Genomic DNA, 26,839 nt, shown 5'->3' on the forward strand with positions numbered 1-26,839 from the left:
TGGACACAAAAGAATGAAATATTCTTTATTAAGACCTGACTGGTCTAGAATCCCACACTTCCTTGCATGCATGATTTCTAGATTCTGCTATTTTCTTCTCTCTATATTTGCTACTTCTTAAAGTATTTATTTGCTTTTGTAAATAATGGCTTTAGGGGCACCTGAGTGGCTCAGTCAGTTAAGCAACTGCCTTCAGCTCAGGTCATGATCCCTGGGTCCTGAGATGGAGCCCCACATCGGGCTCCCTGCTCAGAGGGGAATTTGCTTCTCCCTCTGCCTCCTCCTCACCAGCTTGTGCTGCCTCTCTTGATCACTCTCTCTTTCTCAAATAAATAAATAAATAAATAAATAAATAAATAAATAAAATCTTTAAAAAAAAAAAAGAGTGGCTTCAGGTAATAGGAGAAAATACACAGGCAAATACACCAAGTTATTACACTTAAAAAAAGGAAACCTTAACATTGACAACATTGACACATCTAATACTTCAACATTTATTATAATTGTGTACATTAATCTGGGTTAAGCAAATGTGATTAAAAAACTAGACAATTAAAAAGAAGCAAAAGTATAATGCAACCACCTCTCTTAAGTCTGCAGAATTCTGTGCCTTTTTAGACATGAAAGAGGCTGTTCTGAATAGAAATCAATATTGATCTTACAAGCTTTCTATCAATTTCTTGCATATTGATTCTAAAACCCCTTTAAAGGCAGAGTGTATCTCAAAGGTGGAGAAGTCAGCCTATCTTGGACCTTTTTATCCTGTACGCCATCAACTAGGCCTATACTGATTCAGGGTTGGTACCTCCCACACTAAGGAGCAGCCTTTTTTTCCCTTTTACTCATTCATTCAGCAGATACTGATACCTACATATCAGTGTCTCCCATGTGCTGAGTTCCATGCTGTGGGCTATACTTGAGGAATACCAGCTCACATTTAGTATGGGTGCATGACATATTTTACCACTTTTCCCCTCCAGAGCAAATCTAATGCACATCTATGCAAATAAATGGAGTGTTCCTCTCTGATCATTTGGTGGGAAGACAAATCCACCACCCAATGTGCATAGGACTCACAAACTGGAGAGAGATGGATACATTTTCTAACTAAATCAAGAGAAGAGACCCTCATCTTTCTTCAGAAAAACTCTCAGGTTGTTCTTTCTCTCAAGGACCTTAACACAGTGATGCTGGTCCCAAAGGCAGAGGAGGTTAGTCGAACCTGAGCAGAGTATCAGCTGACTGCATGGATGGGCCTGCAATCTGTTTAGACAGCCAACAGGTTTCTGTGTTCCAGGTACTTGGGACCCCAGTAGTTGCTGCTATCTTGGAACAGTCTGTAGCGAAAAATAAGTTACTGAAGGCCCTGGACTCAGATCAGCTAGCTTACTGGGGTTTCCCTGGGTTGACAAGCTCTTCTTTGGGAAGGTCTGTGAGTCAGATCTCTACCCAGCAGAGAAATCCGAGTTCAGAAGAGCATCTTAGTTCAGAATTTTTTTCATGGAAAGGGGAGGAGAGGGAAGGCGGTCAGTTGGCATTTGTGGTACTTTATAGGGAGAGACCTAGGATGCTCAGAGGAGAAGCATGATTTAATACCTTCATCTCTTTGTAAGAAGAGTACGCCTCAGGGGAGGCCTGAGGAGGGCAGTGTCACCTGGTAAAATGAGGTAACCTCTGCACAGTGCTTGATACAGTACAGTCACCACTAAATCAATGCTTGGTATTGTGGTTACTGTTACTGTTACTGTTACTGTTACTGAAGAGAACATGGGTTCTGGAGAGAAGCAGCAATGATTCCACATAATGCAATGACCACCTTCTGAGCCTCCAGATCTTCATCTGTAAACTGGGGACAAGAATACCCTCTGCATAGGATTAGTACAGGAATTAATGCCATCACTTTGTGATAATGCCTGATATGTAGTAAGGCCTTGAGAAATGTTAACTGCTTTTCTCCCCTTTTAATCCTGCTGGAGTCTATACAACCCTAAAACCTACTTTAGAAGATTTTCCTGTAACTATTGGGAATTGAGGGCAAAGGTATTAATCAACTATCAAAATTCAGACACAGATGTTTCTTTGGTCGGTGGCCTCCTAAGAATCACATCCTATAGAATTTAAACTTAACTGTGTGACTCTCTAATACATGCCCACATGCCTGCAGGAAAGAAAAAAAACAACAACCTCAAATATAGTGAAAAGTGGGAAGAAGATAATTAAAATCTGCTATATAATTCAATCAAAAGCAACTAACTACTTTGAAACGTGTATGGAAAGTTAAATATATATATAGACAAGCCAAATATTAGCCTATACCAATCCCTAGCATTCAATGTCTGCAATTTACCCACCAGACATCATCAAGTCTTCAACCTGGCCACTCAGAAGCTTTAGGGGATCTCCTGCTTTCAAGTCCCAAAGCTACACTTAGAGCTGTGACCTAGAATGTGGGTTTGCTCTCTGTCCCAAAAGTCAAGACACACTGAAACCCATGCTCCTGCCTATTGTACCAGACCACCTAAACTCATCAGGAGGCCAACCTGTCTTAGGAAAGCTAAGATTAAATTCTTGTTCAATACTTTTTTCTTGAGCCTGAAATAAGATCATGGACATAAAGTGCTTTCTTAAGTTATAAAAAGCTACAAACACAAGTAATTATCAGAGCATCATTAAGATACTCTACTGGATGTAAGCAGTTCAACTTGAGAGGGGCAAAAGCATGACGAAGTCAAATGGGGAGGGATAAAGTAAGGGAAGAGAAGCCAGCAACTTGGGGCAACTGGGGACAGCCAAACTTGTCCAGGAGTCATCAGCTTCTTCTCAGCCTGGAAGAACTAAAAGAAAATAGTAGTAGCTATGAGACTGGAAATACACATCCAATCCAATAACCAGTCAGAGGTTCTTGGGGTTGATGTTTCCAGGCATTAGGAGTAATAGTCCAGATTAATGTGTCTTCTAGAGAGGAGGCAGAACAGGCATGTAGCTGGCGGAGAGCCTGATTGCTACCCATTCCCATTGCCTTCAAGGTAGATATTCTGCTCCGTGCTTCTAGCTGAGGAGGTGCTAAGGAGGAGGGGCTGCCAAGATCTGGAAAGGCAGTGTCCTCTGGGCACCAGGCCCCATGCAGTTCACACACTGGGGTCAATTCTGCTGGCTTTTAGCATGCAAAACTGTCTTCAAGCAGTATTGAAAATGCAGTCCAAAGGTGCCCAAGTAGCCCTTCCTGGTCAGGCCGGCCCCAGGATGGCACCATCCCCTCCCACACATGCCCCCTCATCCTGGCCTTTACCTGCTACTGGCCCCCCACCTGTATCTTGTTTTATTGAACACTTTGGTTTTGAGTCCTGATCTGATGCTATACAAGCAATTGTGGAGGTGGTCCAAGGGAATGTAGCAAAGAGCTCTGGATTTGAATTCGAAGTCCTGGGTTAGATCCTGTCATCCACTAGCTAGGTGTTTCCCCAGGCCCTTTTCCTTTTTAGGGCTTTATTTGCTTGTCCTCAAATGAGGCTAACAACACAGGCCTGGCCAGCATCCCAAGACAGCTGGAGGGCTCACCTGAGGTGGTACATGGAAGGTGTTTCTTGAGAGGAAGAGACCATGACCCCTGCAACTTAGAAGTGTCTGTGGGGGAGGGTCTTTATCTGTGCTATACCTAAAACTTCAAAGTCTCATAGGGCTTCCCTAAACACAAGGGTTAAGAGAGATAACAGTATCCTGGATTGAGACTCAGGGGGAGACCAGGGCACATTTCTTCTCCCTAATAAGTTTCCTGGCTACTTGGCACCCACCTAGAAGAGCTTCTCATAGCATTTCCCACAATGGATGGTGTCACGGTGAATGAAGATCTGATCCAGGAGCTCACCCATTGGTTTACTGCAAATCCCACACTGAAAGAGAAAGCAAGCTAGAGGTCAACATGCAAATGAAGCAACATAAATGGGTGGAGTGTGGAGGGTGCACCTGAGCAGACACTGAGCTGATGGCACATCCTGGACTTTGAAGCAGACAATAAAAAAGAGTTAGAAAACCGAGACAAACCTCAAACGAACAAAAAAACTCACACAAACTACCAGGTAGGATGATCACATAGTAGTTAGGAGCCCAGGTTTCAGAAATGGGCCTGGGTTTGAGCCCTAAATCCACTACTTATTAGCCAGGTGAGCTTGGGCAAGTTACTGAGGCTCTCTGAGCCTCTATTTCTTCATATACAAAATAGGCACAGTGGCAGGCTACCATGAGGATATAGTGAGGTAGTCCACATAGGGTATTCAACCTGGGATCATACACAAAGTAAGTCATTGCTGTTACAGGAGAGCTGTGGGACTTTAGTTGTGATGTTTAAGGTCCAAAGAAGGTGATATGAAAATCTAATAAAAGGGAAGGCTATTTACAGGAGTGTAGCTCTGCTTTCCTCATGACTCTTATACCTGTCACTCTCGTGGACACCTAAAGGACAAGAGTGGCCAGCTCTCTGCAGCAGGCCTTCCTGCAGACAGTCTTGAATAAGAGAAGTCATGAGTCCCCAGGGGTCTGGGTCTCCAATGATTTCCAAGCCTGCCCTGGGCTGAGCCTTCTGCTTATTCAGCTCCCAGTCCTGCCAAGCCTCTGACATGCAGCACAATCACACAGAGATCAAGCCTTCTTTACACTCTGATCCATGAGGCTCCCTAACTCTGGACCATGTTAGCAGCACCACCCTTCTTCCTTACCTTAAAGCAATAGTCATGGCAGCAGATGCCAAGATGCTCTAGGGTAATCTTTGGACAGTCTCTGATCTCCTGGTTGCAGTAAGTACAGATCCTTCCACTTGTTCTGTGAGATGAAAAACAAGAACTTGGCAGTCAGGCTGACATGCAGACTACTGATGTGATGCAGTCAGACCTTCTGGTTTGACACAGCCAGGCCTAAATGCCCAGATTCTCAGCCTGCCATCTTTTTCTGTAGTGTGCAATTGGTTGCATATCCCTGGGCTGGATTGGGTCTCAGCCCACTGTAGACCCTCATGATATTTCCAGAAATTGGTCATGTAGCTTCACCCTACTTGCAAATCATATGGGGACCACAAGACCTCCTGGTATGATTCTTGTTCCCGGCAGCTTGCCTCTCCCTGACCCTTTGCCTAGCATATTGGGGGTACTACCCCCCTCTAGAACAGGAAGACCCATGTCTTCTTCTACAGGAGACATACTCTTGTATGCCCTACCTGGCCCCCTGTCTTGATGACCCTTCTCTTCATGCCTGGGACCAGTAAACCTTGCCTCTCAGACCCTACACTCTTGAACCCACCCTGCCCCATGATACTCCAAGGACCATCACAAAGACAGTATGGCTGTAGAGCCTGCTGGGACCTCATGTTGAAGTTCTAGATTCTAACTTCTGGGCTGAGTATCTCCCCACTTTGAGGATCCCTGCCTTTGTTCCTGAGAGTCACCCCTGCTTTTCCTCCTCAGAGACAACCTGCTGAAAGTGCCGGCCTGCCCTGATCCTTCAGGTGTAAATTGTGAGTGCTTTCTTCCAGAGATTTGAGTATGCTTTTGACAGGAGCTAGGGGTGGTGCTACCAACCTGGAGCCACATAGGCTCCTCCCTTCAAAGGCTCAGAATTACCATGAGCATCTCAGGTTTGGTCCCTCCATCATGCTGCTGGCCCAGGGCTCAGTCTCTTGACAGGGTTGTTAAAGACTCCTGCCTTTATCAAAGCCCTGTTCTCCCCTCCCCCATGTATTTTACCATCACCAGTTTCAGCTCACAGTTAGTCAGATAATACAGTAGAAACATCCCTGACCTCGGAGTAGTCAGGGACCCGGGGTTTAGTCCTGGCTCTGCCACTAACTCATTGTGTAACATAAGACATATTATTTATTCTTTCCAGGCTTGTTTCCTCCACTGTGACCCCAGTGAACTCCATCTCCAAGACTCCTTTCTCTTCTGTTTCAAGAATTTTGAAACAGGACTTCTTTATCATTAAGACCATCCTGTGACCACTGTCATGTAGTGACAGCTTTTGAAACTGCTGAATGGCAGCCTCATTCAATTCAAATGAATGGCTCTCTCTGGTTTCTTGATGATCGCAACCCACTTTTCTTAACTTTCCACCCACCACTCTCTTTTGTAGTTCAGGTTTTTTTTTTTTTTTTCTTTCTGGTCATATGTGCAGGTTTATTAAGTGATCATTTACATTCTAATCCCAAGGCCTCTCCTGCTGACATGAGCTCCCTGGGCTTTCAGACACCACCATTTCCCTTCTTAGTAGCCCTCTGAGTTTGCCTTCTGGTCTTAGCTGGGTTCAAAGGTTGCCACAAGTGTAACATCCCAATAAGGGAAGCATCATCCAAGTAGTGGTGTGACAGATCTGCAAGTGGATCAGAAGCAGCCAAGCACAAGACAAAAGCAAATGGACTCTGTGTGGAAATGTCCCTCAGCTGTTTCTTCTCTGTAGACCTGAGAGCTCCCTGGTAAGATAGTAGACTTACCTCTTAGAGTACAGAGAGCTGTCACATGCAGGTTTCTTCTCCATGTCACATGAGTCCTCAGTGCTTCTAATACTGCAGAGAGTATGATGGGAGCAAGATGACTACCACGGTCATGAGTGGAAATGTTTTGCTAATATTAACCTTGTGGCCACAAGCCGAGACATGATTCTGCATGACCCACCATCATCTGTTATGCTGAGTGGCAGGGAAAGCTTTGAACTTCATGCCAGAGAGGCATAATTCTCTTGGAGAAGAGCCTTTCCAATCGGGGGGGGGGGGCAGAGAATACCTGCCATGCTGAGGAAGATGACAAGATTCACTGATCAGTAGGATGGGATCAGGGCTTTTCTCCCCACATACGTGTCTGCGTTACAATGTGACAGTCACCAGGAGCCCACTCGCAGCAGAAATCAGACATTAGGAATGGGAACAAATAAAAGAAGGAAACATTCTAACATATCACCTGTGCGTGAGTTACAGGGGGGATTGAGGTGAAGTTTTTTTTTTAAATTTTTGTATCTTCATTTTTCAGTAGTATGACTTTTGATAATAAATACAAATGGTTAAAAAAATAAAATCCCATTGCCAGGAAAATGTGACTAGCTACAAGTCATGGGACACACGTTAGTGATACCGCCCAGGTTCTGTTTTTTTGTTTTTTTTTTTTTCTGACATTAAGTTTATCTCTAAGCTTCCTGGAAGGTAAAGTGAAAGGAGAAATCACACTAGACTGTACAATCCTCCAATATAGAAACTCTACTGCTTTTTTCATAAGATATAACATCTTAACTGAATGTAAAATTCAATTTTAAAATACATTTAATTGTCAGACTGTGTAAGAATTAAATTTAACAGAGTGGTGGGAATGGGAGGAGAAAAACCAGGAGATAGAGTACAATCAAGTAACACTCATAGACGCAAATGCTAGATGGCAAGGACAGCTCCCTGAAAAAAAAAAAAAGCCATAGAGATGGAAAATAGATCAGTGGTGGCCACAGCCTATGGCTGATGGTGTGGGGGGTTGCTAATGGGTATGGGGTTTCCTTTTGGGGTGGTGAAAAAGTTCTGGAATTGGATGGTGGTGATGGTTGCAAACATGGTGAATGTACTAAACACCACTGAATTATATACTTTAAAGAGTGAATTTTATGATATGTGAGTTGTATCTCAATAAAGTTATTGACAAAAACCACCCTAAGGAATTACAGATGAAGAAACTGGGCTCAGGAAGACTGAACATCAAAAATGACCCAACCAATGGGGTCAAACTGGGGCTTGTACTTGACACCTATGGTCATTATTCCACAGTACCAGTGAAAGCTGGTTCAGAATCCCCAGAGGCCCAATCCCGAAGTAAGGCCAGGGTGTTCCTCTCTGTTACTAAAATCCTCATCCTAGCGGTGAGATGATGTGTCATAAAAAAAACATTCCCAGAGGAATGCTGTCCCGGTGCACATTACTTTTTAACTGAGGTGGCATGAAGGTATCTTTCCATGTGGCATCACAAAGCAACCAGATGAAGAGATGATGACTGAAAAGTTACGCATATATCAGGATCTGCAGTCAAACGTGTGTTCAATGTGTGCAGTCAAACATGAGGCACCCTGGCATGCTGGAAAGAGCATGGGAGCTTAAGAGAGGAGCCCTGTGCTCTGAAACATGATGGAATTAACTAGGTAAAAAGTCCCTAAGGGCCTTGTCAGCTCTGTAAAGAGCAAAGCTCTCAGAATTTTACTAAAGAAAGCTTGTCTACCAACAAACAAAGCTAGGCAGAAAGGGATGGCACTGGAAGTGGGGGGTAGGATGAACTAACAATAGAGGGGGAACACAAAAGCACTGACTTAGGTAGAACAGCTTGAAATTCATAAATCATGTCTGTGGGCAATTAGATCATTCACCCATTCAATAAATGATTATACAGAAACAACTCTGGGCCAAGCCCCGGACGAGGCACTGGAGATCCAGGATCATGGAAGGATCTGGGACTTGCTCTTACCTGCTGTAGCATGAAGACACTGGCTTCCCGGAGGATACCTCACTAGCATTCATGTATTCCTTCACAAAGAGAATCCCTTTGCTGTAGAAGGAGCACAGTAGAACAGAAAGAGGTATACTGAAAGATTCCAGGGGACTGGGCCTGGCCAAAAGGAGGGGTCCAGGGCTAGGAGGGTTCCCACATGGTTTGAAGGAAGTAAAGGAACTCATGGTAAAGCCCGGGAGTAGAAGTGCTGATGGGTTCTAGCTACCACCAGGCAAGGAAAATGGCAAACAGGAGCTGCTGCCCACTGAGCACACCGTGGACTGGGCTGAAATTGAAGCCTGCTATGTGCAGATTTGAGAACCCTAGAAAAAGGTTCCCTGGAGCCAATGTCAATATGCTTTCCTTCTTCACGTAGATCTCTACGCTATGGGAGGCTTGTCCCCCACCTCCCCAGACTCCAGTACAGTGAACTTTCCATCCTCTCTGACTGCATTTTCTTTCCCTTTCATCTGGCCCAGGATAGCCTTCAAGCTGCAGACATAGACTGTTGGTCCTTGCCACTCTGTGTGAATCTCCACCAACAATCTAATCTCTCCCTTCTCCATCCTAGATAGGTCCCTGGCAACACTGGAAGTCTGCCTCATGTTGGGCTCACCATGGCCCTGAATTTGGCCTTTATCAACCTGGCTTGATGTTATCAGAGGGCCCTCTGATTTCCCTGGCCCCCCTCCACCTCCTCAGCCTCCCTGCAATGTAATGGGAGAGAGACGGACATGGGCCCTGGCCTCAGTGGGCTTTCTCTGGCCTTCCCACACATGTTCCTCAAAAGATATTATTAGCAGGGTATTACAGATGGCAAAGCACCAGGAAGTGCCACCTCAGCTTCTCACTGGGGATATGATAAGACTCTGTCCAGGCCTACAAACAGGACTTTATGTTGGGGAGATTTGGGCTACATTATGTGGCCTGTTGACCAATGGGATGCTGGGAGTTGGGGGTGGTACTAGAGCTAACATCAGGGAAGTGACATGAGATAAAAACCAAGTCCTTTAGCTCTAGGGAGGATATAGCTCAGAGAACACTTCCCAGGGTGTCTCTTCTTACCTGGTTGAACTGGAGTCCAATTCACTTGGGGAGGCTGGGATGTAAACATGAGGCTGCTCAGTAGAGGCAGCGACGGTAACAGTGACCATACAACTCGAGGGGTTTCTCACTCTGAAGGAAGTAAATGGAGGGGTGAGTGTGTAAACATTGAGAGCTGACATCTTCCAGCATCAAACAGGGTTTGGGGAGCCTACTCCTGAGACTGCCACTTCAAGGAGTTTAAAAATATGCCAATGTTTTTAAACAACCCATGCAAATCACTGACCTTGTGTTTTACAAGGTTCCTGAGATCAGTGGGTGGAACCACTTACTTTACAAATAAGAAGACCCAGGTGAAGTGACTAGGGAACACTGTGAGTCAGTGGTAAGACTTTAATTTTAGAGTATCCTTCCCCATTACAGCCAAAGGCCTTGGCCTGTGACTCACTTGGTCTGAGGAGAGCATGGGAGCTACCAGGGCCTTGACAGACACAGTCCAGCTCACCTCCTTGCTGGATGGGACAGCCCCTTCCAACACCAAGGGAGAGAGGAACAAATAAATTTAGGCAGCACCAAAGAAGAGACTTGGATGCACCTCATTTTTGGAAGGCATCTGACATGAGCAGAGGCAAGAAACTGACACGTATGATGGTTTTTCTGAATATCCACCACTTGGCTGCACACGTAGCCGTTGGCCTGGAATCTGACCTCCTAGCTGGCTCACAAGTTTTTTCTCTGACCAGGCCCTTACTTGCTCTCATTCTGCCCGCTGTAGGTCAGGGCATGCTGCTGGGCACCACCACTGCCCCCCCCAACTGTGTGCCATTCACTTCACAAATACCCACTCTCCAGTGGCCTTGGGACAGCTCTATGGGCACATACTGTCGTGGGCTAAATTTGGCTTCTTTCCAACATGTTGCTGCTCAGACCAACCTCTGAATGTGGCTGCTTCCACCTGGCCCGGGCTCTGGGGCATCGCTCCCTTGCTAGAGAATCCAGTGCCCAAGTACACAACTAGTTTAAGAGTGGGGAAGGAGGAAAACAATCATGATCTTGCATTTGCCTAGATCCCCAGTCTCATCTTCTCAAACTTTGTCATATATACCCGAATCTCTAGGCATACTGACGGACTTTCTCATGTCTTTGCCCATAACGCCACCTTCTCCTCTGGGAAGCCCTTCTGGAGTACCTGCTCTCTCACCCGAGGCTGGGTGAAGTACCCTGTTTCCATGTACCCAGTCATCCTGTGCCTATTCCTATGTCACCTTATGATATAGGAATGAACCATGGAAACTGGAGGAGATGGACTACCTGGGAGGGGAGGCCCCACGGGAAACTGGAAAGACAGATAGGGGATAAAATACAAAGCCAGAGAGTGAGAAGAAACTGACTGCAAGAGGAAGGAACAACTAGCAAGTGTCTGGCATCCTGGTCCACACCCAGCACAAGAGTTGAAGGGGCAGTAGAACTGAGGGGGCAAGGGAAGAAAATATCCCATGGGGATCCTTCTAGGACTGCAACGTGAGCAATCACAGACCTCCACCAGGAGGGCTCCTATCCCTGGTCAGGTAACATCCCATCTCCTTCTAGTCTACAAGGCCCAGCCCTGGCCCTGCCCACCTGGTCTCCTTCCCCCTCCTCACCTCACTTCCTACCCTTCAACCACAGAGCCCTTCTTTCAATCTCTTCTCCTCAACTCCCTCTCCCGTCTTGGTCTTTGTACATGCTGCCCACTTGTGTCTTCCCAGGTTCTCTTCCAGTCTGGCACCTCCTTGTGCTTCAGGTTTCAACTACACTGTCCCCTTCTTAGCAGAAAAGCTTTCCCTGACCATCCTAGCTACAATACCCCCTGTCCTGGTCTCTCTCCATTAGAGGACCCAGTTTCCTTCTTTTCTGGGCTTATCACAAATGGAGAGGCAACAGATACAGCACAGTGATAAGTAGTACAGGCTCTGGACTCTGCTTTCTAATCCCCGTTAGGCCACTGCCTGGCTGAATGACTACTGGCAAGCTATTCAACCTTCCTCTGCTTCAGTTTCTGTTCTGTAGATCTGAGATAATAATAGTACCCCCCCATATGGTTGGTGTGAAAATCAAGTGAGTACACACAAAGCACAAAAACAGTGCCTGTACATTTTTAGTACACAGCAAATGCTAGTGGTTATCATTATGGTATTATTGCTATAGTGTTTATTCGTTGGTGCACCATGTGCTCCCTGAGGGTGAGCGGGCAGGGCGCTTGCCTTCTTGTTCAATGTGTATGTGGCTGCTACCTACAACTGGCTCACAGGAGATACTTATATACTGTCTCTAGGGCCATAGCTCTTGGTTATTTCTAAACTCGTGGCCACCTTGGGGAAAGATCTCCAGAGAGCAAAGGGAGCACCCAAATGTTGCCATGCAAGGCCACCCTGGCTGGCAGTGGTGGCAGTGGAAGAGTTCATCCAACATCATTTATCTCTGGGGAGCTCCCATCCACACCAGGACACACCTTCCTCAAGAGACCTTCCACCTCCGTTAATGGCAAAGGCATTCCATATCCTCTCCTGACCCAGGTTTTCATGCTCCAAAGGGCTGCCAGAAAATATGATACTCTGTGCACTTTCTCTGTTCCAGGCTTGGTCTAACAGACTGGATGCTATAGCTCCAGACTGAAGCCCATGAAGACCTACCCCTGGGGCATTCATTGCTGGTCACCTTCCCACTACCTCCCAGCCACTCACACCTGCAGAAAGTAACAGATTTGCCTAACATGTTATGGTTTGTTCTGCATGGTGGCCCATCAAAAAAACCTGGGCTGTAGCAGTGGCCCAGCACAGCATAACCCTTACCTGCTGGCCTGGCTGTCCAGTTCTACAAGCTGCTCAGGTCTTCTGGGGCTGCTCTGTGGCTCTGGGGTCCTGGGGGCTGCAGGCTGCTGGGAGGGTGCAGCTGGGTCTCCCTGGCCACCTCTCAGGGCTGTGGGCTTCTCCTGCCAGGTCTCTCCCACCTTGGAAGTCACATTCTTCTCTTCAGAACCAGCCAAGGTGCTGAGGAAGAATAAATATCCTTATGGAGCAAGTGCTTTGGGACCAGTCCTTCTTTACCCACTGCCTGCTGATGTCACCTCCTGTGGCCATAGTGGGCTCCTCTTCCAGAAGATGGGGAAGAGGAGAGCCCAGCATGCCCCCCACCACACGGAGACCAGCCTTTCTCGTCTTTGGGAGAATCCCACTACCACTGCTCCCCCTCCCACTTGACAAAAACTCTGAGAACACATGATGACTTCAATGAGGTTTTAAAAGACAGTCTTCTAGCTGGAAACAAACAGTGGCATTCCTGTCCCAGTCTGTCTGTCCTGCCTAAAAAGCCTCAAGCCATCTGGTTTTCTCCCCAGGCCCTGGTGCTCAGAAGACTTAAGCAGCCCCACAGGGGCCCAGCTCTCTCAGAAGGAGCTTCTCCCCTAGGCTCCCCTGGCGGGCTGGGTGAGGGTGACAAAAGGGAAACAGTGCCATTATGCTCACTAATTTTCAAAGAGGCTGGTGACCCCACAATGGGTCACCAACCCCCCAAAACCTCCCAGCCAGACCAGAAATGTGTGACTCGGCCCATTTGTGATCCTCGCGCGCCATCTGGTGGATGGTGCGGACAAGACTGCAGCTTAAACCATGCCAAGATCCATCTTGCCCAGGGCAGCCATTTTCCTTATTGATGGTCACATTTCCCAGCTGGCACCGTGGCCGGAGCTCTTGGCTGCAGGAAATGGCGGTGCACGCGGATGCACACATGCTGAAATGTGTAGGAGCTCAGCACGCGCAGAAGCAGGCACATACGTATTGTTGTGGCAGCTTTATTTTCACAGTTAGTTGTAATTTGTCCTTTATTGCTAAGTAATCACAGCTATTATTACGAGGCAATCGCATTTTCATCCCCTTTTTACAGATGAACAATCTGGGGTGAGGGTCCCTTTGCCCCTCATAAATAGCAATCAAAGGGCGCCTGGGTGGCTCAGTGGGTTAAGCATCTGCCTTCTGCTCAGATCATGACCCCAGGGTCCTGGGATCAAGGCCTGTGTCAGGCTCCTTGCTCAGCGAGGAGTCTACTTCTCCCTCTCCCACTCCCCCTGCTTGGGTTCCCTCTCTCTCTCTCTCTCTGTCAAATAAATAAAATCTTAAAAAAAAATGGCAATCAAGATAGAACTTCAATTCCCTCCCGGGGTTCAGTCTGACCATACAGCCAGCTCTACACTTCCATCACTAAGTGGGGATGGAACTGGGGTGGAAGCAGAGCAAGAGTTCATTACTTAAACGTCGCAAACAAACAAACAAACAGGCCCTTCTCAACCTCAGTTTCCACCCCCACAACAGCCAAACATTATGAAAGAGCTGTCTACACTCATTCTTGTGACTTCTTCATTCCTTTTTCCTTGTCAACTTTCCCCTGAAGCTACTATTGCTTCCCAATATCCCAAATTATCTGTGCCTAGCACCACTATGTGGTCCTTTAGGCCCCTGGATCTCCAGGATCTCGGGGATCCCAAAAGCAACCATTTGAAGCCAAAAAACCCAATTTGAATGCTCTGGATATTTTATCCAGGTAGACAAATCTTAGAGACACCCCAAGGGCTGTTTCTCCTTGGTCCGTCACTCCAAACTTAGTCTACAGTCTCCATAAGATTACTATCAGGACAAAAACATTTCTTAAAAGCTCCCTCTACAAATATTAGTAGGAAGCTTTAGCCTTCATGTTGAGCAGGTAACCTCAGTTTCTCCCATCTGCCACAAACACAACTCTCAAAAAAAAATTAAGTGGGGCAAAGATGAGAGCCAACACTTATAAAACCAGTGAGTTTTGTGGTTGTGTGTTTATAACTGACTCATGGCTGAAAAGTTAGAATTAAAGCCATGAAATCTCTCTTTTTGTACCTATCTGTATGTTTATGTATATATGTATGTTATATATGTGTAATATTTTCCTGTCTCTAGAAAGTATACCAAATTCACTTACAAAGTCCCTTACCCTCTATTCCAAATGACTTAGAGATAAATAAGCACTTACACAAATTAAATATTCCTAAGACTTTCATAAATTAAATAAATTCTAAACTTTGAGTGTAAAAAACCAGTATTCTTACAAAAATTAACCCAAATATTTTAAAAGTTCAAGTTCAAAACATTTAGCTAAATCTTTGGCAAATAAGACTAGTTTAATATTCCTAGTTTAATAAGAACAGTTATGTCTCATGAGTTATCAACCTTACTATAAGCACATATTTTTATTCTACTTGAGTATAATCTTCCTAAACTTAATGGGTTTACTAGCACAATAAGCTAGTATTACATCTACTAGGTGTTTAAGATTAAAAAAATATACATTTGCTTTTAATCAAACTGAGTCATTATTCTGACAAACTCTATTTCAACAGTAATTATGTTTTATAATATGTCAGCTTAAAGACAGTTTCCAAGATCTTTTTGGAAATTTAAAACCTTAGATTCATGCTAAATTAACAGATATTTGCTAAATACCTAGATCATTTCAAAGTAAGATAAAATACTGAAACATTAGTTACTAAGCCTAAGTTTAAGTTTATATACTTTTTGCTGCTTATTTTTTATAGTACAGAGTCTGTAGATAGATTTGTTAATAAATGTCTTCATTTGTCCACACTGAAAAATTATATTATAAAAAAGTATGTAACTATAAAATTTTATGAGATATATATTCATAAGCTTTACTAGTCTACTGCAAAATGCTGGTATATGACAAACAGTTCAAAATGATCTACCTCCTAGTTTTCTCTGTAAAATAGAAGTTACTAATAGTTAAAAATTATAATCAGTATGTATAAATGAGACTACTAAAAGTAATCAATGGCAAAGGAGAACAAGTTTGTATGCAAGGTATCCAAATATATTTTTGTTATATAAATATATATTTGTTATATTTTTATAAATATAAATATATTATATATAAATAATATATTTTTGTAAATAAAGTTTTGTCCTAAATTAACCAGTGGTTCCAAAAGTCTTGCAAGATGAAATGTAAATGGATATTTTTAAAATTATAAAATGTTTACAGAAAAGAAATTTTATTTGTTGTGGTCAAAATCTACTAAGTTTAATGAGATTATAATATTTTCAAAAAGAGTTCTAGTGTCAAGTATAGTACTGATACAAAACTAAAATTTGGCTTTCTCTCTGTTAAAATAACAAGATTTTCTTGGGGTGCGTGGGTGGCTCAGTTGGTTGAGCATCCGACTCTTGATTTTGGCTGAGGTCGTTATCTCAGGGTCGTGAGATTGAGCTTCATGTTGGGCTCTGCGCTCAGTGTGGATTCTCTCTCTTCCTCTGCCCCTACCCCCCAATAAATAAGTAGAATCTTAAAAAAAAAAGATTTTCTTGGCTCATTGGCCTGCTCCTAATAAAAGGTTAAAGGTCTTTCTTTTTTCCTCAGTAATCTTTTTATTTTATTTTATTATGTTATGCTAATCACCATACATTACATCATTAATTTTTGATGTAGTGTTCCATGATTCATTGTTTGCGTATAACACCCAGTGCTCCGTGCAGAATGTGCCCTCTTTAATACCCATCACCAGGCTAACCCATCCCCCCACTCTCCTCCCCTCTAGAACCTTCAGTTTATTTCTCAGAGTCCATCGTCTCTCATGGTTCATCTCCCCCTCCGATTTCCCCCCCTTTATTTTTCCCTTCCTACTATCTTCTTTTTTTTTTAAACATATAATGTATTATTTGTTTCAGAGATACAGGTCTGTGATTCAGCAGTCTTACAGAATTCACAGCGCTCACCATAGCATATACCCTCCCCAATGTCTATCACCCAGCCACCCCATCCCTCCCACCCCCCACCACTCCAGCAACCCTCAGTTTGTTTCTTGAGATTAAGAATTCCTCATATCAGTGAGGTCATATGATACATGTCTTTCTCTGATTGACTTATTTCGCTCAGCATAATACCCTCTAGTTCCATCCACGTCATGGCAAATGGCAAGATTTTGGGTTTTTTGATGGCTGCATAATATTCCATTGTGTATATGGACCACATCTTCTTTATCCATTCGTCTGTTGATGGACATCTTGGCTCTTTCCATAGTTTGGCTACTGTGGACATTGCTGCTAGAAACATTGAGGTGCACATACCCCTTCGGATCACTACATTTGTATCTTTGCGGTAAATACCCAGTAGTGCAATTGCTGGGTCGTACGGCAGCTCTATTTTCAACTTTTTGAGGAACCTCCATACTATTTTCCAGAGTGGCTGCACCAGCTTGCATTCCTACCAACAGTGTAGGAGGGTCCTCCTTTCTCCATATCCTTGCCAATATCTGTCGTTTCCTGACTTGTTAATTTTAGCCATTCTGACTGGTGTGAGGTGGTATCTCATTGAGGTTTTGATTTGGATTTCCCTGATGCCTGATGCAAATGACATATCAGATAAAGGGCTAGTATCCAAAATCTATAAAGAACTTATCAAACTCAACACCCAAAGAACAAATAATCCAATCAAGAAATGGGCAGAAGACATGAACAGACATTTTTCCAAAGAAGACATCCAAATGGCCAACAGACACATGAAAAAGTTTTCCTCAGTAATCTATTGTGAAAAATAATGAACGGAAACCTCACTAAAATGGAGTCAGGAGGCCAGAAGTGGGAGCTCTCATGCCCTACCACTCCTTCACGCCCTTTGCAAAACCAACAGGAAGAAGCCTATATTTTACTACTCCAGCAGGAGGAAGATTTTCTCCTTGCCTGGCAACAGCCAAGCCCATGAGAGGCTCTCACAACTCAGCCAATGAGAAGCCACTACACTTAGAAGTCGCAGTTTACTCAAATGGACTTTTTTTAATGACAAGCCCTCCCAATGTGTTTCCCTTTCTTCTATAAAAGAGTGTTCCTCTCCTTTGTTCTCAGACTTGGTTTTGCTGTTGTTTTTGTGTCCTGAATTGCAATTCTCTGCTATTCCCAACGAAATCCATTCTGCTGGTAAAATAACTGCCTATTTTATTTTTAAGGGTAACATGATCTAAAAAGCTAAGTTTTTATGTCTTATCAAACTAATGTCTTATTCTTTATGTTGACTTTATCATGTCCTCAATTATTTTTAAAAGGCCTTAATTTTAAAGGAGCTAAGAGTGTTTACAATCATGTTATCTTCTATGTTTACTTTAAATTTTTTGTCACTTTGATTTAATAGATAACCAAGTATTAAATTTCTCACTATCCCATAATCTTAATCAAATGTTCAAAACTCCTGATTACATTTGACATTTTGCCTTCCCCAGATCAAATCTGAAATATCTTTTACACCTAAAACTGACACTGGGATTTCCCAGAAGGCCCAAACAGTTTATTTGTTCTTTCACCTTTTAACAAGAGAAGTACTAAACTAATTAGGTTTATTTAATATTGTATAAATTTTATGGGAAGCATTGTCAGATCCAAAAATAATAATGCTGAGCCTTTCCTAAATTAAATTTTGAGGAGTATAATTTTAACTATATAAATATTTCAGAAATTATATAAAATTCCTAGAGATTTGTTAGTGCCCTCACTGTCCCTGATATTGCTCAGAGTCGTGCTGCTGCCTGGCCCAATATTAAACAACAACAGCTCAAAGTTATTAGTCATAATTTCAATTATTTTTAAAATATATTTTAAATTAAATAACTTAAATATGTTCTTACTACCATGTTTGCTCTCTCACTAGCTTGAAACTTTCCCTTTTAAAAATGCCACTACTTTTGTTAGAACAGGGCCACTAAACTTTTGTTAGAAAAAGTACACCCACATGGGGAATTCTGGCTCTTTCAAGTGACTCAGGAATCCATTTCACCAGTTAAGTCATCTAAGAAATCCAACAAGTTTGGGGTTTATAATATACTAGGTGATGAGAAACAGTTTTGTTACCCAGTTTTACAACTGATTAGAAAATGGATAAAAATGTTACCTCTATAGCATTTAAATCTCGGGATTGAAGACATTAGTAATATCTATATTCAAAGAAGTATCCTATCATGTATTTCTTAGTGGTTTAAAAAATATTCTTCCAGGGGCGCCTGGGTGGCTCAGTCGGTGAAGCGTCTGCCTTCAGCTCAGGTCATGATCCCAGGGTCCTGGGATAGGGCCCCGCATCAAGCTCCCTGCTCAGTGAGGAGCCTTCTTCTCCCTCTGCCTGCTGCTCCCTCTGCTTGTGCTCTCTCTCTCTCTCTCTCTCTCTGACAAATAAATACATAAAATCTTAAAAAAAAAAAGAAAGAAAGAAATCCAACAAGTTCTTCCTCTATCCCCCAATTATATTGTCCTTATCATTGTTGGTCTTCTGAAATGATAGAGCTAATGAACTATAAAAATTAAAGTTTTCTAGGGCACCTGGCTGGCTCAGTTGGTAAAGCGTGAGACTCTTGATCTTGTGGTTGTAAGTTCGAGCCCCACTTTGGGTGTAGAGATTACTTAAAAATAGAATCTTTAAAAAAATTTAAAGTTTGCTAAACTGATGGAAGAACTCAATCTCCTGTGGCCTAAGGTTTTACCCTTAAGCACTGACTGTCCTCTGATCCTCTTCTGCTGGATCACACCAACTCTTCCCATGTGAAATAATACGTGGTCCACCCAGGAGAAGTCCCTATTCTGTATGGGCTCTGGAAGAGTTTAACCTGGCCAATTCAGACATTCTAAAATAGAAGGATTTTTTCCAGTCTTCTGTCCACTCTCCCTTACAATTCTGCTGTTATCATTGCCTACATCCCTGCAGTTCTCAGTTGGCTTCCCTCTACACTTCCTGGAATCCCAGGCAAGTTAAGCCTTATCCACTAGTAGGTTTGCACTGACTGGCTTTCCTCCTGGTGTACGCCCAGACTGGGGTTGAGGGACTGCTTGCTACTTTGGACTATTAGCAGCAGTCGTCCTTAATCCAGGCCCACTGGATTCCAAATGCCAAATGCCACCCTTCCTGATGAGCGTAGTCTACTAAGATGCTATGAGTGGCCAGACCCAAAGACTGGAAAGAGAAAACCCAGCCAGTTCTAGAAAGAAGACTTTCTACAGTTACACCCAGCATACTCCATGATTTAGACTACTAGGAGGAAGAAAGGAAGGACATTTTCCAGGTATTGCTGCACATCTTAGAAATAGAATAGTGTTGCCAGAGCAACTTGTCCAGGCTGGCCAGGCACAGCTTCCATGTGAAAGCCAGAGCCTTGCCTCAGGTGCCCTTGTCTGCCAATTTGTTTGAGTGTGCTGCCTTGGCTTGGTATCTCCATGGACTGGGCATTTGCTCTATTGGCTCCAGGCAGTGAAGCAGTAGCTTGGAGATAACCTGCCCACAACCTGGGCTGAAAGAGGTCACATGCTCCACCATGCTACATGAGCCACAAATATGGCTTTCTGACTTAACACTTCCCCTTCCCTCACTGTTCCCCCAAGTCTTATCAGTTGCCCAATTCTAGGTCCATTATACTTATTTAACAGTTCTGTCTCCACATCCATAGCTACTACCCTAGTTGGGGCCCCTTCATCTCTTACTTGGTGGAGTGGAACCACTTCGTAGCTCTTCCCCCTGCCTCCACTCTTCCCACTTCCAGGTCATTCTTCACACTGCCCCCATAGAGATAACCCTAAATCACAACTCTGATCATACCACTCCCCCTGCTTAAAACTTTTCTGGCTCTATGTATGTGGGAATGTAAAATGATACAAAACAGCCACTGTAGAAAATAGCATGACGGTTTCTCAAAAAACTTAAACATACAATTACTATATGATCCAGCAATTCCACTTCTGGGTATATACCCAAAAGGACTGAAAGCAGGATCTCAAAGAGATATTTGTACACTCATGTTTATTGCAGTATTATTCACAATGACCAAAAAGTGGAAGCAGCCCAACTGTCTATTGACGAATGGATGAACAAAATGCAGTGTGTCTATATTATGCAATATTAATCAGCCTTAAAAAGGAAGGACATACTGACATATGCTACAACATGGATGAACCTTGAAGACATTAAGTTAACTGAAAGACACTACTTACAAAAGGACAAATACTGCATAATTCCAATTCTATGAGGAACCTAGAGTACTCAAATTTATAGAAATAGGAAGTAGATTGGTGGGTGCCAGGGGCTGGGGAGTTATTTCATGGGGAAAGTGTTACAGTTTCGCAAGACAGAAAGCATTCTGGAGATTGGTCGCACAACATAAATGTACTTAATACTACTGAACTGCACACTTTAAAATGGTTAAGATAGTAATTTTTATGTTGTGTGAATTTTACAGTGATTTTTTTAAAATTTTATTTTATTATGTTATGTTAGTCACCATACAGTACATCATTAGTTTTTGATGCAGTGATCCACGATTCATTGCTTTCGTATAACACCCAATGCTCTGTGCAGTACGTGCCCTCCTTAATACCCATCACTGGGCTAACCCATACCCCCACCCCCTCCCTTCTAAACCCTCAGTTTGCTTCTCGGAGTCCATAGTCTCTCCTGGTTCGTCTCCCCCTCCGATTCCCCTCCCTTCATTTTTCCCTTCCTTCTCCTGATGTCCTCCCTGCTGTTCCTGATGTTCCACAAATAAGTGAGACCATGTGATAATTGACTTTCTCTGCTTGACTTGACTCACTGAGCATCATCTCCTCCAGTCCCGTCCACGTGGATGTAAAAGTTGGATATTCATCCTTTCTGATGGCTGAGTCATATTCCATTGTATATATGGACCACATCTTCTTTATCCACTCATCTGTTGAAGGGCATCTCTGCTCTTTCCACAGTTTGGCTATTGTGGACAATGATTTTTTTAAAAAACTTTCCTGACTTCTCTTCATCCTCTGGAGAAAGTCCAAGTCCTTGTTAAGGCATAAGGATCTGACCCTGCCCATCTGTGAACATGTGGCTTTTGTCCTTTATTAGATTGATATGGTGTATTGGTGTCCCTAAAACCACCCCCAGGGTCAGTGATTCACTAGGAGGACTCCCAGGACTAAGTATATAGTCATCCTCAAGGCTAAGATTTATGACCACAAAAGGATACCAAGCAAAATCAGTGAAAGGAAAAGGCAGCGTTTTCATTCACAGCCCAGGATTATTTTTGGAGACGGGTCACATAGGCACTTTCTGCCTGGCATGTACTGAAATTCCCAACTCCCAGGAAGCAAGCAGAGAGTCAGCATAAAGTACATTGTTTGTACTAGTTATCCAGGTGGAAAGCCTTATCTCTTATCATTTAGAGAAAGGTTCATATCAGTGTAGAGAACTGTTTACCTTTTCAAGTTCCCAGAGGCACATCTTACAAGCAGACCTTTCTTTTTTTTTTAAGATTTTATTTATTTATTCATGAGAGACAGAGAGAGAGAGAGAGAGAGAGAGAGGGAGAAGCAGGCTTCCTGCTGAGCAAGGAGCCGGATGCAGGACTCGATCCCAGGACCCTGGGATCATGACCTGAGCTCAAGGCAGACACTTAACTGAGCCACTCAGGTGCCTCACAAGCAGCCCTTTCTAAAAAGAGCAGTCTCAGGCCTGCTAGGTTAACTATTGTCTGTAAAAGGGACACCTGGGTGGCTCAGGTGGTTGAGCGTCTGCCTTGGGCTCAGGTCATGGTCCCAGGGTCATGGGATCGAGTCCCACATCGGGCTCCTTGCTCAGCAGAAGCCTGCTTCTCCCTCTCCTTCTGCCTGCTGCTCCCCCTGCTTGTGCTCTCTCTCTCTCTGACAAATAAATAAAATCTTTGTCTGTACACCATCTGCCCAACATCAACTTTTCCACTGTCTTCTCACCATAAACTACAGCCATATCAAACCACAGGGTGCTCCTCAAGCATGCAACACTTTGATCTACCCTTTAGCACAGGAGAGTCCCCTTACTCCTGAACTCCTCCTTCACCTTCTCACAAAGTTCTTCAAGAGGAACATTAACTGTCACCTCTGTGAAGCCTTCCCTGATTCAATGAGGCCAATCAAGTCACATACTCCTACTATGCTGCCATTATACCTTATCCATACCTCCTTGAGGTCAGGGGCCAAATTTTATTTGTCAGTATCCCCAATGCTTAGTACATGGGCTGGTAGTCACTAAGTAAAATTTGGTTTAATTATAGAATGTGTGGCTCATTAACTCACAGAAAAAAATCAAGGAGCCCACATTACTCTGCATATTCCTTCCACTGCCCCCCAACCTACATTTGCACTCATCCCTCCCTCCTGTCTCTAAGACAGAGCCATCTCCTTCCTTCCCAAGGCTCTAGAGCTTACCACCCTAAGCCCTTACCATAAATACAGTGACCCTTCACCTTTGGGTTTGCTCACTCTTTCTTCAAATATCAAACTCTCTTTACCCAGAGTATATTTCCTCACCTGAGCACATAAACCTACACTTTAAAAAGCCCTTCCCCTTATCCTGTAGCTGTGTTTATCTGCTCATCCATCCAATCTCCATCAATTCCTGGCCAACATTTTAGAAAGAGTTGTACACCTCTACCAACTGCACCACCTCACCGCCCACTTCTTCCTCAATCCATCATAAGTCAACCACAGTCTTTCTACTCCCATGATCTGCCCCTTGCTTAAAGCAGCCATAAACTCCATTTTACCAAATCTATGGGCTTATTTAAGGGTACACAGCATACTGGAAAGTTAGCTCAGCCTGGCTTGGTTTCCATGATGGTACTCTTTCCAGGTTCTTCCATTTATCCAAAACTTTCCTTCTCAGTACCCCTCTTCAGGTCCTCTTCTGCTAAAAGACCTTTCAATATTACTATCCAGAATTCTGATGCATCTGCCGTTGTTTCTCTCTTATTTTTCCTTTTTTTCATTGTATAGACTTAGAGTTTTAGGGGGCCAATAATTAACACCTCTTTTTTTAGACGAAAAAAGAACAGAAAACGGAGATAAATGTCAGCTGATGAAGGAGATGGCTTTACATGTAGAGCCAAAAAGCAGGGCTCCTATTGCATCCTTGAACCACAGGTCCTTACTCACCCAGCCAAGAGCCTGGCTGGACAACTGGCCCTGGGGGCTTGTAGACAGAAGCAAAGAATTCAAGGGGGAACCTTCTTGGCTATACATCTGAAGCCATCTGCTTCCAAATACAAGGAGAATTACTGGCCAAGCTAGATTCATGAAGTTCCTGTTCTCAGTCTGTTAACCAATAAGCCATTCTTCCCCAAGAGAAGAGGAAGAGGAAGGGAGGCCAACAGTATCAACAAGAGACCAAGGAAACTCCATATCCATTAAACAACAACAAAACTGACATTAATAACATTAATATGTTATATTCATCATGAACAGACCAGACATGACTTGTATGAAGATTCCCTTCAGCTGCCGTGTGGAGAATCAGGCCAGGGGGTAAAAAGTAAGATGATGCAGGAAACCAGTTAGGAAAATGCTCAGCCAAGGGAGAGATGATAAGGCCACAAGTCTTGTTGTCTTATGAAAGGTAAAGGTGAAGGGAAGTGGTAGCCAAGGCTCTTCCAAGATTTCAGGATTGGTCAACTGGGTGGATGGTAATGGTTCCAGATCGTGGAAAGAATAAGCTGAGAGACAGCAAGGAAGTTGGGGGGAGGTGCCATGCAGAGATATGATAAGGTCATTTGGGTAATGCTGAATGTAAAGTGCCTGTAGGGAATCTGGATAACAATGTCCAGTAGGCCATGGAGTAAACAGGTCTAGAGTTGAGTGAAGATTATACTGGGGGCTACAGAGTAGATGAGGTTGCCTAGAAAATGTCAGTTATTATTCAGTCTCAATCTTCTCTCTCTCATTCTCTGACAGTGCCATTTTATACATACAAATAACCCTCATCCTACTTGGGACCCCCATCCTGGGAGACCTTCCCGCTTCACATGTCAGAAATTAGCAGTCCTTCTTACCTCCGGGTACATACACCTACTTCTATCACAGGCTCTATCCCAGCTACTTGCACCACAGGAAGCCCCTCAACACTGCTTCACACCCAGGGAGTCACCATCCCAACTCCACTCATGGGGCAGGAGTTTGAGCTCCTGGGTGTGTGAGTGCCAGGCACTGGCATAAACATGGGGTCAACGTGGATCCCACTTGGGGTACCTGGGTGGCTCAGTTGGTTAAGTGCCCGACTCTTAGCTTCAACTCACGTCATGATCTCATGGGTCATGAGATCGAGCTCCACATGCGGTGGGGAGTCTGCTTCAGGATTCTTCCCTCTACCCCTCCCCCCCCACTCTCTCTCTCTCTCTCTCTCTCTAAAATAAATAAATAAATCTTTTTTAAAAAGTGGGTCCTACCTGGGTCATGGCCCCTGACAAAATTTCACCTCAGGCAGGCAGGAGCCCAGCACAGCATAACCCTTACCTGCTGGCCTGGCTGTCCAGTTCTACAAGCTGCTCAGGTCTTCTGGGGCTGCTCTGTGGCTCTGGGGTCCTGGGGGCTGCAGGCTGCTGGGAGGGTACAGCTGGGTCTCCCTGGCCACCTCTCAGGGCTGTGGGCTTCTCCTGCCAGGTCTCTCCCACCTTGGAAGCCACATTCTTCTCTTCAGAACCAGCCAAAGTGCTGAGGAAGAATAAATATCCTTATGGAGCAAGTGCTTTGGGACCAGTCCTTCTTTACCCACTGCCTGCTGATGTCACCTCCTGTGGCCATAGTGGGCTCCTCTTCCAGAAGATGGGGAAGAGGAGAGCCCAGCATGGCCCCCACCACACGGAGACCAGTCTTCCTCGTCTTTGGGAGAATCCCACTACCACTGCTCCCCCTCCCACTGACAAAAGCAGTCCCCACTCATAATGGAGAAAGCCTGAACTTCTGATGCTTTTGCCATCCCCTGAATCTGGCAAGGAGGAAGTGGCTTCTCAGCTATCCCACACATCAAGTTCTTTGGGAGATCTTCCTCCCTGGCCTCATGCCACACCTACACTTGAACACCCTTCCCATCACCATCCCCATCTGAGGTGCTTCCAAGGGCCTTGTTCTTTCTCCTGGTGCCTTCCCCATGACCTCTATGTGTGATGGTGCTGCTACCTGGAGGCCTCAAAGATGTTATATGCCCACTAGGCCAAGGATACTGAGTCGGGTTATTGAGAGCTTAAGCCAGCATTCTAAAAAATAAAAATCTAGTTCATCATCACCCGGATGGCTTAACCCGAACTCAAGCCTCCCAACATCAGCAGCATGCCTCCAATCACTGGCGGGGCTACCCTGGGATAAGAAGATCACACTACCAGTTACCTCTAGCCCTGGGACTTTTTATTGACAGAAGTTAATCCCATAATATGTATGCTCCCTACCTTTGAGCTGAAATAACAAGTGGAGCAGTGACCATAGTTTTTGGGGTATGCCCTGAAAGCAAAGCGATTTTTTGGCCTCAAGTGACATGAACCAAAGTACCCTAGCAGGGATAATAAGCTTATTACCACTACCAGCTGCCCAGGCAAATGGGCAGGCAAGTGGGTGTTGTCCCTCTCTGTGCTGCTTTTACCCTGATGGTCTGCTGCAGCCCAGCCAGATATCAAGAGTGGTCTGCTCAGATAATGCCAGTCCCTTAGCCAGCAGGATACCCTGACACACCCACCCCAACCCTACATGTGACATACATGCTTGAGCCAAAGACAAACCTAGAAAGCCTAAAGGGCTTGTTTCCTGCAGACTCTGTAAGCCCTGAACTAGCTTTGCCATGGACTTAATCAGAATCCTGTCCCATCTCCTGTCCTTTATAGAATTATGGTAACAGAGATTGTCCTCATCAATTTGTGCATCAAGTCAAGATTCTCTGAAAAGAGTAATTTGGGGGTCCATTGCAACACAAGGACAAGTGGATGAATAAGGTTCCTTTGCCCTAGGCCTCAGAACAAAGTCACTACAATTATAGGAGGTGTAATCCATCTGACCTATAATAAGGAAATCTTAGTCAGAGGAAGTCTTGCTGAGCAATGTAGTACCCCAGAGGTCTCCCACGCCTCTAATGAATTGCCTGGAAGTTAAGTGTTTAGAGATAGGCAAAGTAATACTTCTGGCTGCAACTAGACCAAAGATTCAGCAGCCTGATACAGCTACTGTCTATTCTGGACACAATCAGACTCCACATGGAAGATAACATCCCCTTCCACTCCTACAAAAGACTCCAAAAGACTCCTCTGCTGATTGATAATGGTTGTCCACAGTGAATACATGTGCCTAAAGTTTACCTGTTCCTCATGCAGAAAGAACATAAATGTGGAAAGCCAAGGCTTGCAACATAACAAAGAGGAAAACTCTGTTCTAGATGTAAAAATACCCAAAGTTTGGTGGGGAGGGGATGAACTACTCTGTGTCTTATTAAAAGAA

At 44.2% G+C, this 26,839-nt stretch overlaps 1 protein-coding gene across 7 annotated transcripts in view; it reads right to left on the bottom strand.

The window, feature by feature from the left end:
• Positions 1-476: 476 nt before the first annotated feature.
• Positions 477-26,839, bottom strand: part of ZNF185 (zinc finger protein 185 with LIM domain) — a 64,731-nt gene continuing 38,368 nt past the window's right edge. For 6 of the 7 annotated variants that reach the window (XM_027607305.1, XM_027607302.1, XM_027607304.1 and 3 more), the window contains 8 exons: positions 24,875-25,072; positions 12,371-12,568; positions 9,561-9,671; positions 8,472-8,552; positions 6,476-6,547; positions 4,713-4,815; positions 3,792-3,890; positions 477-2,834 (listed from right to left, as the gene is read on the bottom strand). In XM_027607305.1, the coding sequence (XP_027463106.1) occupies positions 3,792-3,890; positions 4,713-4,815; positions 6,476-6,547; positions 8,472-8,552; positions 9,561-9,671; positions 12,371-12,568; positions 24,875-25,072 (862 nt within the window). In that variant the 3' untranslated portion in view covers positions 477-2,834. The remainder of the gene's footprint in view (positions 2,835-3,791; positions 3,891-4,712; positions 4,816-6,475; positions 6,548-8,471; positions 8,553-9,560; positions 9,672-12,370; positions 12,569-24,874; positions 25,073-26,839) is intronic. The other variant, XM_027607303.1, reaches the window with a different exon arrangement.

This window comes from Zalophus californianus, chromosome X, assembly GCF_009762305.2.
Source record: "Zalophus californianus isolate mZalCal1 chromosome X, mZalCal1.pri.v2, whole genome shotgun sequence".
Taxonomy (NCBI): domain Eukaryota; kingdom Metazoa; phylum Chordata; class Mammalia; order Carnivora; family Otariidae; genus Zalophus; species Zalophus californianus.